This window comes from Sycon ciliatum, chromosome 2, assembly GCF_964019385.1.
Source record: "Sycon ciliatum chromosome 2, ocSycCili1.1, whole genome shotgun sequence".
Classification (NCBI taxonomy): Eukaryota; Metazoa; Porifera; class Calcarea; order Leucosolenida; family Sycettidae; genus Sycon; species Sycon ciliatum.
Genome location: NC_088644.1, coordinates 6,740,675 through 6,756,390, shown reverse-complemented (window position 1 = coordinate 6,756,390; position 15,716 = coordinate 6,740,675). Strand labels below are relative to the sequence as shown.

The window sequence follows — 15,716 nt, the reverse complement described above, 5'->3', positions numbered from 1 at the left end:
CCTTGCATTTTTTGTTTTCGAAACGGCAAAAGCAAAAAGGCTGATCATGAGTCATAATCATGACGCGCGGATATATCCGCCGCGCCGCCGCCGAGTCGAGTCGCTACGACGCTAGTTTTTACGACCCTTTTTTCGAAATTATTAATTTTCACGCCATTCTTTGACGTCACATACATCGTAAGGTAAAAAGTGTCTTGGCAACAGTCATCTGAGATTTCTAGCCAATCGGCACTTTCAGCGGGATTTCAAGCTCAGTTCGAAACAAAGGAAAGGTGTGCGAAGATGAAAAGCTACCTCTGGCAAACAGTGCAAGAAGACAGGCGTGTTATTAGTGATTTTCTTGCTGTTTCATGATTTTAGTTTAGCTTGGATTACTTGGATCTATTCAGCTACTCCTCTTTGTAGTATTGAAAATGACTACTGGAAGCAATAATGTCTACTATTCTCCGAAGTACTTCGACGACGAATTTGAATACAGGTAGGTAGTGCGATTTGAATGCAGTAACGAACAAAATGGGTTGGGGAGAGATGTTCCACGACTCGGTTTCTACTTCCCCTGAACATTTTCCTTGTAAAGAACTTTGTAGGTGCTATTCTTCGTTCTTCATCTAGTACTTTGTCATGTACCATTACCCCGTGTGCCCCATATGCTGTCAATCCACCTTTGTTCATTTCTATCCTGTCCTTTGTTCTCGCTCGATATTACGTTCCTCGTGCCTTCCTCGAGGAGCCACCCAGACGTAGGCGTATATCCATGCTTGAAACTGTTTCCCATGCTTCCACTTGCTCTTGGGTAACTGCAGTGGGGATTATTTTATGGTGTAGCTTGCATATCTCTGTCTTTTTGTCATTCCACCCACTCCTGTGGTATAGTATATGTTGCCCTGGTTGCTTCGCGAAATCAGCATTTTAGAACTGTCTCGCCTGGGAGCTGTGTTTTCCTCGAAAGGGAAGAACTCGATTTTCTTTGCCTTTAAATTTTCTACAATTTCTTTCGAGACAGATTCATATTAGCAATGGTGAATGTGTTTGATTCCTTTGGATGTTTCCTTTGCCAGTTCGAAGCTTGTAAGAATTAATTAATTTTGTTTACTCGTGTTGAATAGTTGTAGCTGTTTTGATTTGCGGTTCTACTTGAGGCGAAGCCAATGATCGTTCATCAGCTCGCACGTCTGTCATCGCATGGCTGTTCCTGCCATTTGCCTGAGGAGGCGCAGCATATTTTGTAGCCAGTCAAATTAAAGAGGCCGCATCCTCCTCCCGACTCAGCTTCTCTGCTTGGAGTAACAGTTTATAAGGATGTTCCAAATGAATTTCTACTGGGTGTCTGGTTTTGTGTTGCAGACACGTCATAATGCCGAAGGAGTTGATTCCTCTTGTTCCCAAAGGCAGGCTTCTATCAGAAGCTGAATGGAGAGGCATCGGTGTAGAGCAATCCCCAGGCTGGGTTCACTATATGCTGCACAATCCAGGTGAGAGTTGATTCCATGCCTGTATGGCCTGTATGGTCTGTGTAAACTACTACTAAGTATCTAGTATCTAAGCCGTGTATACGTGTACATGTACCAGCGAGGGTTGATCTCTCTGGCGGCGGACCAATACACGACGATCTGCCCTAAGCAATTCTCTGTGCCTTCTTTTCCGTACGTATGTGTTTCGCAGAGCCGCACATCCTTCTCTTTAGACGGCCTGTACCAAAGAGCTAACCAGGCGTATCCAACAACAACTTGAACAACTACATCAAAGTTTTCGTCATGTTCGCATTTGTCGTGCTATTGATCGGATGATAATTTCTTTCTTAGCCACCCCTGTGTAATGGTAGCCCTAATATATCGTTGCACTGTTCCTGTGGCCCTGCCCTTTGTTTAATGCCTAACTTGTGTACAAAGTCGTCGTGTTGACTATGAACAAAGCTTTCTCCGATTGTTGCTTTCCCACAACTGCTGTTAATGAATTTGTGCACCCTGAGACTGCTCGCCGAGCGGTACATCTTGCGTGGAGGCTTTTTATTTTTCCTTGGAGGGCCTATTTTCTGCTGAAGCTGGAATATCAGCTATCGCTGTACATACATTTGCAGATGCGTGTCCTGCTACGGCACTGATTGCTAGCTAGCTAGCTGCTGCTGCACCTGGAAGCCAGTGTCTACACTGCTTTGCCTCGGTTTTGATTGGCGTATGCAACCTTTGCAGCAGCCACTACAGCATAGCATGCAAATGCTGCTCCTGCGGTCTATGTCTATAACATACCGCACAGTGCCTGCAACGCACATACTCATTACCGCACAGTGCCTGCAACGCACATACTCACTTTTCACAGCACTTGTCTCTGACCTGTGCTGCTCTTTTTCGTTCCGTTTTCTTTTATGTTCTCCTTTCTCTTTTGGCCTCAGTTCTGTATAATAACATCTAACTCTTGTATTATGGCCGCGTTTCATAACGTGACCAAACTGTCCTGTCAGAGCGTTCTGCAAGACTATCGTTTGTGTATTGTTTTCTGGTATGCCTTTGCTGGACAGCGTGTTGGTGTCGGGCTCTGGGTTGCTCTAATCTGAGCTGCAGGGTCTGATCACGAGACTTCTACAGACTGAAGTCGGTGTGTGCAGGTACCAGCGGCACGGAAGCCAATCACTTCTTCCTACCATCAGGGTACCTTTTGTGGTAGTGGTCTGGCAAATTCTGCAAAGAAGCAACTGATTATAAGGGGCATGAAACCTCCCCCAGACCTTATCCCTGTGTGAAATAGAAAATCTAAGTAAATCTTGTTTTGTAATCTCCTGGCTCTTCAACAATCTCAATAGGCTGAGTATACTCATTACTAAGTGTTAAACGGTTAGTTGAAACTTTCACGCAGCTCAAACTTCAGAAAAACGTAGTTTAATGCCTAAAACTGGGCCTTCATACATCTCAGTTTTGCTTCTGCCCATAACTTGGAAGTGTCTGCAACTCTGAACCATAATCACATACGTTTTGATGGGGAAGTTCCAGAGATCTGGCATGTGAAGCCACTACATGTATTTCCACAATATTGCGAAACAGTAGCAGTGCGAGCCGCGTCCACTAGAACTCGCCCAGATCGGAGGGTGCCCGTAGCTTCGAGGTCCGGATCGAAAAGAGAGATATCACAATTATGAGTGTAGTAGTATTATATGTTATCCTTGTTTGTTGTATGTCGTGGAGAAGGCGGAGAGCCCAAAATGTGGACATACAGTAGAAAAAAACACATGCGTGCAGAAAAATAAATGCACATGTAATGTCAATAGAAACGGGACAGGCACAATGAATTAAAAAAGATGCAGACACCCGAGCTAGTAACTGTTAAGGGGTGTAACGAGAAACCTGAACTAAGGAAGAGAGAAAGGTCGGAGTAAGCTAAAATGGCACGGGATAGGAGACTAAAAAGCAAAATGCTCAAACACAGATGCATATAGCGAAGAATATTATCACTCTGTACAGGTTTGGTATCGAATAGGACCAGAACTCAAGTCATGGTGCATATAGTGTTTGAAAAATAAATTAGTGAGGACGTGACTCACTGTGCCGCTGAACACGAACAGAGCAGAGTAACTTATAACAATATACGGCTATGGAAAATGCCTCCTAATTAATATAAGGCAATGAGCCCCCTAACTACGGATAGAGACAAGTGCAAAAAATAATAATCTGAAATAATCTGAAATAGTATAAAAAGGGAAACAGTATGGCCAAATACATGTAGGCCAGGTCAGATGATGCACCACCCAGGCTAGATAAGGCTGACACAATCGCCCAGCTACTTGCCAGTGCAAAGCGCATGCCGGCTACACGTACCATGAGCAGCATACTGTCACACTCGAGCAGGAGTTGGCCCAGGGAAAAATAATAATATAGTGGGTGAGAGCAGTCAAGGGAGTGCTGTAGCGTTTAGCCAAGGGAGCGATGTAGCGTTTAGCCAAGGGAGCGATGTAGAGTTTGTAGGTGTTACGTCTGTCGGTAGGTTAGCGGCGGCGTGTGCGAAGATTCCACTAAATGTAAAGAATGCCAATGCCAGCAAAGCGGTGCCCATGAGATCACCGATAGCCGTTAGATACGGTATAGTGCAGCTGTCTGGATCACGGCCAGACCGCCATTGGAAGTGGACCAGCCAGTGCGAAATAACTAGTAGAACGAGCACCTGAAACAAGTAAGCATGTACGCACGCACACACGTAGCCACACAAGATCCAATACAGTGAGTGAAACTTGCCGTATCCGGACACCTCAGATCCGTGAACACCTGCCACATCTAGCTGCAAGATTTTTTTAGACATCAAGAATTGAAAATCTGTCCACATTCATGATCACTGCACACAACATGCACAGCGATAACCGTTCTACTAAATAGTAAATACTGAGATCTTCTGCATGCAGTAATCTCATATCTGCAGCTCACTAGCTATTGTGGGCACAGGATTCATTTTGCGATTTCACAACCATAGCGAAAATCGCAAACGATTCTCGGTTTCGAGTACATGGCAGACACCACTCACCTGCATGAGCGATGCAAGGAAGACAAAGACAAAGAAGAAAGCTGGCACTCCTTCTCCATGCTCCACTTGAGACTTGAGCAAGCCGATGACTGTGAAGAATACAAGATGGGCTGGAGCAAGCAGGGCGATGAGCACTTTGAAAGTTTTCTTGGACAGCATTTTGTACTGCACCTTAGCTGCGGGCGACAATGACAGAGACGGCTTGTTTGACTTGAACAATGACAGAGACGGCTTGGATGACTTGACTGGCTTGACCTCAATATCGGGCTTGGCGTCAGACAGGCTATTCGCGTGCAGCATCGTCTGCTTGTGCAGGAATGTGGAGAGACGGCTGGCGTGAATGGCGACGAGATTGCCACCGATTCCGTTGACCAGTGGTGTGAATGTGGACATATTATCATACATGACGACTGCCCGGTCCAGCACGAATCCACCGCAGCTGAGTGTTAAGAAAACAGAGCAGAAGAGAAATCTTTGAAAAAAAAAAGAGAGAGAAGAGAATATGACAGTAGAACAACCTTGCAAAACAGGGATGATACCATGATAGACCAGGTGATGTTTCTGTGCTGCTTTCAGCATATGCTTCAAGTAAGTCACAGCTGAAAAGCAGTAAGTAAGACAACTTGTGAAAGACCAACAGAAGAAGTTGAAGAAGATCTTCAACTGAACGAACCCATGCGATTTCGACATAGTTGGTAGGGTCTGCATACATGTACAGTAAGTAAGAATGTGCGTCTACTGCAGTGCTACTCGATGACATCTGATTGTGGGAGTCAACCAGCACTGGGTGCTGTGCAGCCCAAGACCAGCGAACACTGGGCTAGGCATGCCGGTCCAAACTTGCTAAAACAGCCGGTGCAATGGCAAGTACCATCCAGACTTATGTGCACTACCCCCAGTGTCGTGAGCCAGCTGTGGCATGCTGATCGGGCTGCATGGTCGGCAAGTGCCCGACCGTCGCAGTGTGCCAAGCTGCATATAGAGCTCACGGTGTCAAGGAGTGCACGGCATTCCGTGCTGGAAACGCACGTTACCCGTGTGAATTTCACTGGTCACAGTCGCATGCATGCACACAACAAAGTCTATTCACACGTAGTCGTGCATTACCTGCTGATGGCCATACTGAACATGACGGGAGCCCAGCCGGACTTCATCACCTCGTTAGTGTGTCTGCTCTTCCAGGCAAGATAACTGCATACGGGCACCGGCACTAGCGTCAGCACCAGAAGGGCAATGAGCAGAGCGGGACCATGCACGGACATGCTGTAGAGAAGGTGAGCCGAGCCAGCCAGGATGGAGAGTGTGGTGACGTCGCCCATGCTGGCAGCCAGCGGCGCAGCGACGTTGTCCGGGTTGATGTTGAAACGATGGCACGCCGTCACCAGGACACACGTCAGGCTACCTAGAATCAGTGCGGTCAGGAACGATGTGACGCTGGCCGCGCAGAACAGAACGATACAGTGGATACCGACCACGTGGGATTTGTTCAGAACGCTCACAACGATAGCAATGGTTGACGCAAATACAGCGACAACACCGGATTGAACCTGTTGAAGGGGCAAAGCAAGTGACAGCAGTAAACGGTCAGATCATTAGCACTGCTCAGTGGCCGTATAACGTAATTTAAAAACCAAGCACTGAACGAGAATAGAGAGCTGGTTACTCCAATCCGGCTAGGAAAGACAGCGTCAGTAGTGCCATGGACAGATCAAAGATTGGAATTACACATAGAGCAAAAAAAGAAAAAAAAGAAAAACTGCTCAACAATGCTGACTTCAATGCAAGTACACAAACTTGAAAAATGAATAACATTATTCCATCAGACGTAGTCTGGGTCCCTGAGACAACACACAAACACCTGTGAACCACTCTTCTCACCCTCTCCCTCCCCCCCCCCCCCACACACACAGAGTCTTCTAAGATTTCTCTCCGCACACGAAGAAAATATAATAAAAGTTAGGGAGCCGAAAAGAAACTTCAACAGTACCGCATCTGTCATATTATTAGTACCGTACTGGGCAAGCTACACACAGGCATCTCAATTTGTCGCTACACAAAGCCATAATCCCAATGCAAATTGATGTGTGGGTGTACAGGAAATTGCAGTACAATGCCAGGTGAGGTAAATCACAACTTGAGATGGGATTAGAACAGCATGAAAAGACTTCTATTTCACCCTTACAAGGGACACTTTTGAAGAGACGTAACTGGTAAGAGCTACAAGCGAGAGTACCGGTAAGCGAGTGAAAGATTACCTGAACTAAGGCCAAGTTTGCGAAACACAATTCTAAAATATCTCTCGGTCGTCTCATGTTGCCAAGATTTGCCTGCACGAAAAGCACACACACACACACATAATGCAAAGTATGAGGGCACAGAAATAAAATTCATCGGTACAAAATTAACTCGGCCAAAACGTCCTTGCCCCCCCCCCCCCCCCCCAATCAAATATCGTGTTCTTCAGGAATATAGTGCGTGCTTGGTTGTGCTCAGAGTGAAACCTTTCAAGTCTTCTGCGAAGTCCGACATCACATCACGATGCAGTCCATACCTGGGTGGACAGACGGGATGCCAGCGTCATTTCCAGGTTGCCTTTGAGACCAAGAAGTGCCGGTATGAGGATAAACAGCTCGCTGACATACTTGAACACATCCCAGTCCTGCAAGACATCAAGAAAGAAAGAAAAGAGGGCACATGTGATTACCATCAAAGCAGTGCATATCTCAGTGTGGGGATACTAGTAATATGAGCCTTGAGTAGTGCACTCAATCTGTGGACAGCATAGTCAGTCACAATAGTCTGTTTTGCCCTTGGTTGCCTCATCAGCTCGGTGATAGCATGCCCAAAGTGCTGCATCTCTTGTGCTGCATCTTGTTCTGCAATGAAACCACTGGCCAGTGTGGTGTGCACATAGACAGTAGTACAATACATGTTCACAATGGCAGGACACTTTCTTCCCCTCATAGGTCCTACCATAACCTTGAACCTTCCAAACGGGAAGGCTATTGGTATGCGCACTGGAGATGTGCTAGAGCTAGGCGTCAGGCCGTTGAATGTCTCAGCAGTCTGTCAGCGTTTTTGCTTAGTTACCACACTTTCTGAGTGACATGAGCTCTGTCGCACCCTGTAGTAATACCACACTTTCTGACTGCTTAGTATATTGTTACAGTAGTGGATAGTTACTCATAACTCGTGCCCATGTGTCATTTCTTATCTTTAAACTTTGCTGTGTTGTTTCTGTTGAGTTTCATGGCAAAAGGGATGTTGCAGGCTCCTCTTTGTGGATTGACTACTGTGGCAAGACAACCAACTTTGCTTTAGTTGGTGGGGACAAAGTGTGCTTAGTACCTTTAGCCCCAGTTGAAAAGCAAGGATACAATCATACAGCACTGACTGCTGGGAACGCAATGGCCATTGTACAACTACATCTGTAACATAGGCTAGTGCAGTACATGTCACACAGCTAGAGAGGTAAGCCTGTGCTCACTCAAGCGCGAGAGTGTCAGAGCCACCCCATTACACACCAGACTCTCTGCACAGCTCAAAGAAAGAGTGGTGACAGCTTCTGACATGCTGGTAACTTAGCACAGTCATCCCCACACAATTCATGATACTCCTGACAAATCAAGAATAATGTTCACTAGTTCAGGGAATGGAAAAAAAAGTAGAATAGTTTGTCACGCTCAGGGCATGACTGCAAAGTGCAAACACAAGTTGGCTGAACATTGCGCTGTGGCATTGCCATGCAGTTCCATATGCCCAGGGATTACTTGGTCATACAGACTCTGCACATTCGGCATATTCATGCAAACTGCCCAGGGACACAACCAGATCACTTTGCAGCACCATCAGCTGGAACAGGGAAGCTGATAACTGACCGAAACAACAATGTACAGAATACATTGGTGACGTACATGTCACTGCACTTGGCATGTATTCAGGGCCACTATTGTGATCCATCACTGAGCCAACACAGACTTGTCAAGACTGCATGGCAAGGGCATAAGTTCTTGTCAGTTCGCATGCCAGCATGGGTAACATTTAGCCAGACAGTACATGGCTGTGCAGGTATACCATTGCAATCCGAACACATTATGTCAGTGCATGTGCATCGCACTGAGCATTAGTATCTAGGGAGACTACATAGGCGCCTGGAGCCGCGAAGCGTTGTGAGTTTCGCTCCTACGCTGCTGGCTACAATTGCCCCTTGGGCAGGGCTGATTTTGCAAGATAGTATAATCATCATGATATGGCATTGTAGGACTGGGCTGCGGTTGGGGCAAGCAGGTCAAGACAGTGGTCGCGAGTTGCATACACCACAGACCAAGTAGAGCTTCCAGGTCCAGGATGATGAAACGCACATCATGCCGGGTACTAGAGTGATATCACCACTCAAGATGTTCGTATGACTCCCCATGTGCATGCACTGTGCCCTATTCGCTCGAACTTCAAATATCCGTCCTCCCTTAATTTCATCACCAATAATGTGACTCGCATGGCCTGGAGTGTTTAAATTTCATTACACATTGGAAACTACAAACTACAATCAAATGATCAGTGGATTTACCTGAACAATGTTGAGGACAATTCCAGCTGCAACCATTCCTAACCCAGCTACCAACGTGGACGGTAGTGCTTGGGCCAGCATCCGCCATGGTGACTCCGCTGTCTCATCCAGCACCTCTAGTGGTGCACCAAAGTCCTCAACACTCGTGCACTCCCCAGACTCGTTTCCAGTTGGTGACGTCGACTCATCCAAGCTGATGAGCTCGATCTCCTCTCCTTGGTCCTCAACTTCGACCATTTTCTCAGTTAGAGTTGGGTTTTCTCCTCTTCTTGAGAAACGAATAACACCTCTGCGTCTCACTTGCTTTCTTCCACTGCCTTCAGTGGACCCGTTTGCATTTCCTCAAATTGGAAACAGGGTCACAGTGAGCTAGCCTGCCCTTGACATAGGCTTGGAGCTCACGCCAGGCCATTGAAACTCTACTTCGTTCTAACATACGCTGGCATCGTGAACGCCAGCTGACCAGCCGTGTTCGCCATGCTCGCAGACAAAGAGCAAGTTCTCCTAATGAATTTGTAAATGCTGTGTTGCCAAGCGGCCATGCCGCGCAAGCAGTCGGCTTCACGATCAAGTCGCAATAGTAGTCAGCCTTCGGCCTTGATCTTTTCCTCACGCCTATCGGAATGGATGTGTCATTGTTTATGTGTTTCAACTGAGCCATGAGAGCAGCCGGTCTTTCTGCCGCTATCGTGTGCTGTCTGAGTTGGAATCGAGGGAAAGGCCCTTGCATTCGACACGTGCCCCTAACTATGACGTGAGCCCCATGGGGTACAACACATGTATACGCGACTCGTACATGACCGTACGCGAGTCGACAGTCGTTGCGTTTTAGCCCAATGATCATGTGCAAGACGACTGGCCTCAGAGCCGTTGACCATGCCTTCCGTCTGTCGCCTCATCGCACCTGACAAGAACCCAGACCATGGCAGGCCAGAGGTCAGGCCGAATTGGTGTCGGCGAGGTTGCCCGACGGATCATCGGTAAAGCCATCCTCAAAGCCACCAAAGCTGACACACATGCAAACCAGTCGATCGGTTGCCTCCGACTCTGCGGGGGCCGAGGGTCAGATAATATACAATTGTAGACAGTATCGGCTAAGGATCATCCGATGTCCTATCCGCATCATACGAGGCCTTTTGAGGGTAAAACCATAATTATGCGGGCAAACAGGGAGGACTGTCTCGAGGATCCAGGAGTGGAGAATACTCTCAATACGCTGCACCAATTCGTCCCAGCCCATTTGCCAGGCACGGAGGAATGTCTCCAAGAGCTGCGAACCCTCAATCAGTCGCGGCCCAAATCCGTCCCAGCCCATTTGCCACACACCGAAGAATGTCACCAGAAGTTGAGAGTACTAAGCTGCTCAATTCGTCACAGCCCATTTGCCAAACACGGCACGGAGGAAAGTCTCCGCGTAACCTTAATTGGAAATCATCCGTCCGACTGTATTGTTGCATATGCTGTGTCTCTATACTCCAACTGATCCCTTTCCTACTGTTATGTTCCACCAACTTGGATAGATTAGAAGAGTATTGACCCTGCGACGAAGCTACTGGAAGAGCATCGACGGGAAGTGGATATGTAACACTTGTCATCGTCCGATGTTCGTGACTCGGTTGCTAACAAGTAACATTCGCTCTGAAGTCGAATTGTTTTGAGTTCAATAGCAGTACAGTATGTGTTCAGGTAGTGTAAGGGTTTGGCGATGGAGAATCACACTGTCCCTCCTTTGACAATAATATTATACATGTATTTCATGTTGAAGTTGGAGGAAGAAGCGCTCGATCATTGTTCCCTTGTAAGCCTGGTCTGCACCGTCGGCACATCGACGACTGTATCTTGGTTTGGCTGCATGGTCGTAAGAAGTTGATGGAGTTTGTGTCCTTTTTAAGAACAACTTAGGAGAAAAACAACAAAACTAAAATATGCAGCGAACTACCGGTATAATATAGAAACAACACAACTCAGCATCCCATCTGCAAGAGCGGCGGAAAAGTGACGGCGTAGAAGAAGGTGTAGATAGTAGACTCTCTTAGTAGAAGTAAAGAACCGTGAGCGGCGGGGCCGGGGAAAGGTGAGAGATTAGCACGTGGATAGGAAGTACAGGTGGAGCGCAGGGTGACCAGTAGGAATCTACGTGATAGTGTCGAATAGAAGTAAAGTGTTAGATGTTCAAAGTTCAAAGTTAACTGACGTGAACACTATTCTTACATTGCCTGGACTTCATAAATGCAGTCTTGATCTATAATTATACTGGTACATGCAGTTCCTAATTGAGAAGAAGTAGCGACGAGTAGTTCCTAAGTTGAACAATAGGCCTGACTTGTCCAGCGAATTCTCCTCTGGCTCCCAAGTTGCTTCGTCATCTGGGTCACAATCTCCGCCACCTGACCAAGTACTGTCAATGTTGGTGATCGCGACAGCGATGACCTAAATTTATTTCCATCATATCTCGTCTGACCGTCTAAGGCAAACAGACGGTGGTGGGAGGCGGCTGGCGCCGTGCTGGAATAATACTGTGCTCAGAGCGCCGCAGTGCGATAACGTGGCACGTGGAGGCAGGAACCACCCTCTGCTCCCAAATGTAACAGTATTGATTGAATATATAAGAGGAGAAAACAGCAAACATATAATTGCTATGCTGCTATCTATAAATAATACTAGTATAGGTGCAACATAGGAGCAACACAACTCAGCACCCAATCAGCAAGCGGCGGCAAAAGGAAGTAGAAGCAAAGGCCAGTGCCTGGCACGTGTAGCGCGGGGTGACGACTAAGGTGCTTGGTGATGATAGTGTGCCGAAGTCAGCTGTTCGTGTATAGTGATGTAGCGGAGCGTGAACAGGAAGCCTGTTACCGTGAGCCGTTACTGGCAATGGAGGCCAAGAAGTCAGTAGCCCGGGAACAATTTCCATCAGTCCACAGCAGCGCATCAACGGAACATGAACGGATTGAGTAGAAGAGAGGAGAAGATCATCGCCATACCAAGGGAGAATGCCTGTAACCACAACCGGAGATGCGATCGGCAAAACGCATCAAAGCATCCATATCACGACAAGCCACAAACCGCACGAAGATTACATCCACCTCCATTCTCACTGCTCAAGCTTCCATTCATCAAGGATCGTCAGACACGTAATGTTCGTCGTACTGTTAACACATGTTCGGTCACACACACACACGGTACTGCAAGAACGTGTGTGTCGTCTTTCAGGCTGGTTAGTCTCTGAAGGATACGCTGGTGTCGTCTTCGTTTGCCAGTCGAGTTAGTCCCAAGTGTCCCCGTGAGGTGTACATGAAGAAAGAGAAGAGAAAGGGGATGTCAGTGGGATTAATAATTATGTCGTGCATGTGACGTTAAATTGGTATGAGTGGCGGTCAGTGTATGGCACAGAATGTTGTCTACTCCATGTTCTGTTCGGTTTGCGCCTTTGCGGAGATGAGCATGCGGGAGAGATGGAGCGATGTGTCAGGGAGCGCTTCCAAGAACAATACAATGCAGAAAAGCAAGAATACGCACCGCAAAAGCCCTGGACAGCGCACTATCGTACTTGCGCGGCGATTAGATGATAGCCCTGTCTTGAAATTGAATAGAGCCCTGTCTTGAATAGTGCCCTGTCTCAGCGAATAGTGCCCCCGTCTCCGAGCGCCGATGAAAGATAAAGCCCTCTCTTGAATAGTGCCCCCCCCCCCCCGGCCTGTAACCAAGCAAGTGTCCAAGTTCGGTGTTGTTGGCCAATGCTGTTGTCCGTGGCGTTGTACTGGTGGTTTCAGGATCAAAACATCGCAGTTCTTGTTGCAGTTGCTGTTGAGTGGTGATAAATTGGAGTAACCGTTAGACTCCATTCTGCTTTGCTTTCTTTGTGTTATGCTGGCAGACGTAAATGTACATGTCCATGTCCATGTACCCGCATTGAAAAAAATAGCACATGTAACCTCTGCCCCTCCCTTGAATAGTGCCCGAACTCTGTTGAACAATGTCCAAGGACCATAATATTATTATGTAATGAACCTGTAAACACTTCCATTCTCCGTCCCACGAACAGGCTCTCAGCTGCCCAAAATGAATGAAAAATGACTGCCCATGTTTCGCCCAGTGGGCATCACCAGGGCATTAAAGAGGAGTGGGGGGGGGGGGGGGGGAGGGGCAAGAACGAACCGTAGGCTTTAGATACATGTACATGTAGATGTACAAAATTAATACTACAGCCAGTTGAATGCTGTAAGTAGAACCCATACATCATGGTCACTGACTCTAAACAGTCCTTCCTCACTTGTAAGGTGACCAAAAAGAACCCGGGACTACAGAGCAAAGGAAGAGAAACCTATCCCTACGCGTCCAAGAATAGTATCGAGTGTGGGAATTCTAAAGTTGAGGTGTGTGTGTATAATGACAAGTACAAGAGCTAAGCCGCGTGTGTGCTTTCTGTATCAGGAGGTCAATTCCAGTGGTATTTCGAGGAAATGGGTACGGATCCAGTGAGAGCTTACCAATTAGGCGCCAACCGCCATCGCAATTGACTGCCATCTCCTCGAACAAACACTGGAATTCACCACCATGTACACCACAAACACACACACACGCGCGCGCGAACACACCACACACCACACACACACACACACACACACACACACACACACACACACACACACACACACACACACACACACACACACACACACACACACACACACACACACACACTTTGCTCTTGTCATAATTATTACAATCGTCATGTACACACAATCTGAACTTTAGCATTCCCACACTCGATACCAAGGCCGGGAGTACATGCACATGGAGTAAAATACATGACATACACTTTAGTACTCCCTGCTAGATACTATTCTGGGGTGTGCCGTGATACATGTAGTAAGAGTACCTAACCCTGGGGCTATCGGGAATAGTTTTCTCTTCCTTTGCTCTGTTGTCACAGGCTGCTTTTTGGTCACCTTACAAGTGAAGACTATTATTTTAGTTTTCTTGCCAATTGTGTGACTATGATGTATGGCCTGTGGGGTCTACAACATTTATCTGGCTGTCGTATTTGTAGTCCGTGCTTACCCCCCTCCCCTTCCTCATCAATGCCCTGATGATCCCCAAAGGGCGAACATTGGCAATCCTTTTTCATTCATTTTGTGCAGCCGAGAGTCTGTTCGTGGGAAAGAGAATGGAAGTGTTTACAAGTTTTTTGTTCTTTTTTGTCTTTTAGTCAGGGGGGTTTTTCGTTTTACAATGCAATACAATACAATCATGACCATGTATTGTGAAAACACAACAACGAGAGACAAGAGGAAAGCTTAATTGGTAATAAAAACATACATATAATAATACATGTAGCCTGTAAAATGTAAAGAGTATAGTCATCCAGTATCCACGTCCAGTATTTTATAATAAGAATAATCTGGGGCAATTGAGTTCTCACATCATGCGAGCAACCTGGGCCTCGGCAACAACCAGCTCAGCAGACTCTGGATGCCGAACCGATCGCTCGCGGAAAAGACTTTGTGAACCTCGCAAACACAGGATACTAGTACATGATCGCAACAGAGCAAATGAGAGATGGCACCGGATGTAGGATATTACATGTACATGGGAGTACTGCTCCTTCCTCCTGTCAGCTCTCAAAGACGCGAATCGGCGATACAGTGTTGTAGCCGCTCGTCCCATGCCACCACTTGCCGACAGTACAACAACGTCGCATGCTCCATCTCTCTCTCTTCACAGCATCTTCTCTTTTCTTTTTCATGACGCCGCGCCGATAGACATAGACTAGACGGTGGTGTGTGTTGCAGATCGATTTGAGCGAGCGAAACGACTGCCCCACAAGCCACTGACCGCGACATCGAGCCGCGCACGCTCCTTCAAGATGGCGGACCTGTACCTCATCCTCTCCCTGGTGAGTGACTGAATGGAAACGTTGTGACAGGTCTTTAGAAGGAGAGACTGTCCCGGATCTCATTATGGCAGATAATGATAAACTTGACCAACAAGAGACAGGACAAACCATGGTCAATACCAGGGAGTAGTACTACTCCCTGGTCAATACCATGGTCCCGCCTACAAGAACAATGAGTGGGTAACCTCGCCGGGTGGCATCCAACCTTAGCCGAGACACAAGCCGTCCCTGCACGTTTGCTCAATGAAAAGCCATACTTTTTCAACGGACGGCAAGTAAGCAAGTAAGCAAAAAAACTGGAGGCGCTAGGTACACTGGCGAGGAAAATGGTGTGTCGCAAGGCGTCCGATTCATCATTAATAATAAGCCTTGTTTACAAGTGCAAGAAAAGGTGCAAGAAAAACGCTGTAGCGGAGTTGTAGTTGGAGTTGGAAACGCAAGTTACGGTAGCCATGTGGCCTCTACAACACCATTCCTTTCACACTGCCATCACTAGTAGTCTACACTCGCAAAGGAAGTGCCATTATGTGAACAGCAGGAAAACGTGGACCCTCCACTTCGCTGTAGTGTAGGATGATTCCCTCGGAACTGCATGCACACTCTCGTGGGTTATGGACAAAACCGACGCTGTAGATCTACCACTACAGAGGAATCTAGCTTGAGAAAATGTAAGTTATGATCGCCATTTTACCGTAAAACGGCTTATTTTCGCGGATGAAAACTTCAGCGATTTACAATCCGGCACAA

The 15,716-nt window shown here is 47.1% G+C and overlaps 2 protein-coding genes across 2 annotated transcripts; one reads left to right on the top strand and one right to left on the bottom strand.

Moving 5' to 3' along the window:
- Positions 1 to 280: 280 nt before the first annotated feature.
- LOC135808438 (cyclin-dependent kinases regulatory subunit-like) lies at positions 281 to 2,492 on the top strand. Its single transcript, XM_065321628.1, has 3 exons — positions 281 to 478; positions 1,345 to 1,472; positions 1,663 to 2,492. Exons 1-3 carry the CDS (start codon positions 414 to 416, stop codon positions 1,704 to 1,706), a joined length of 237 nt encoding a protein of 78 aa, XP_065177700.1. The 5' UTR covers positions 281 to 413; the 3' UTR covers positions 1,707 to 2,492.
- A 605-nt stretch (positions 2,493 to 3,097) lies between these two features.
- On the bottom strand, positions 3,098 to 9,666 carry LOC135808437 (solute carrier family 41 member 1-like). Its single transcript, XM_065321627.1, has 6 exons — positions 9,071 to 9,666; positions 7,055 to 7,162; positions 6,759 to 6,830; positions 5,611 to 6,050; positions 4,504 to 4,942; positions 3,098 to 4,149 (listed from the first exon to the last, which is right to left on the bottom strand). Exons 1-6 carry the CDS (start codon positions 9,305 to 9,307, stop codon positions 3,880 to 3,882), a joined length of 1,566 nt encoding a protein of 521 aa, XP_065177699.1. The 5' UTR covers positions 9,308 to 9,666; the 3' UTR covers positions 3,098 to 3,879.
- Between the last annotated feature and the right edge of the window lie 6,050 nt (positions 9,667 to 15,716).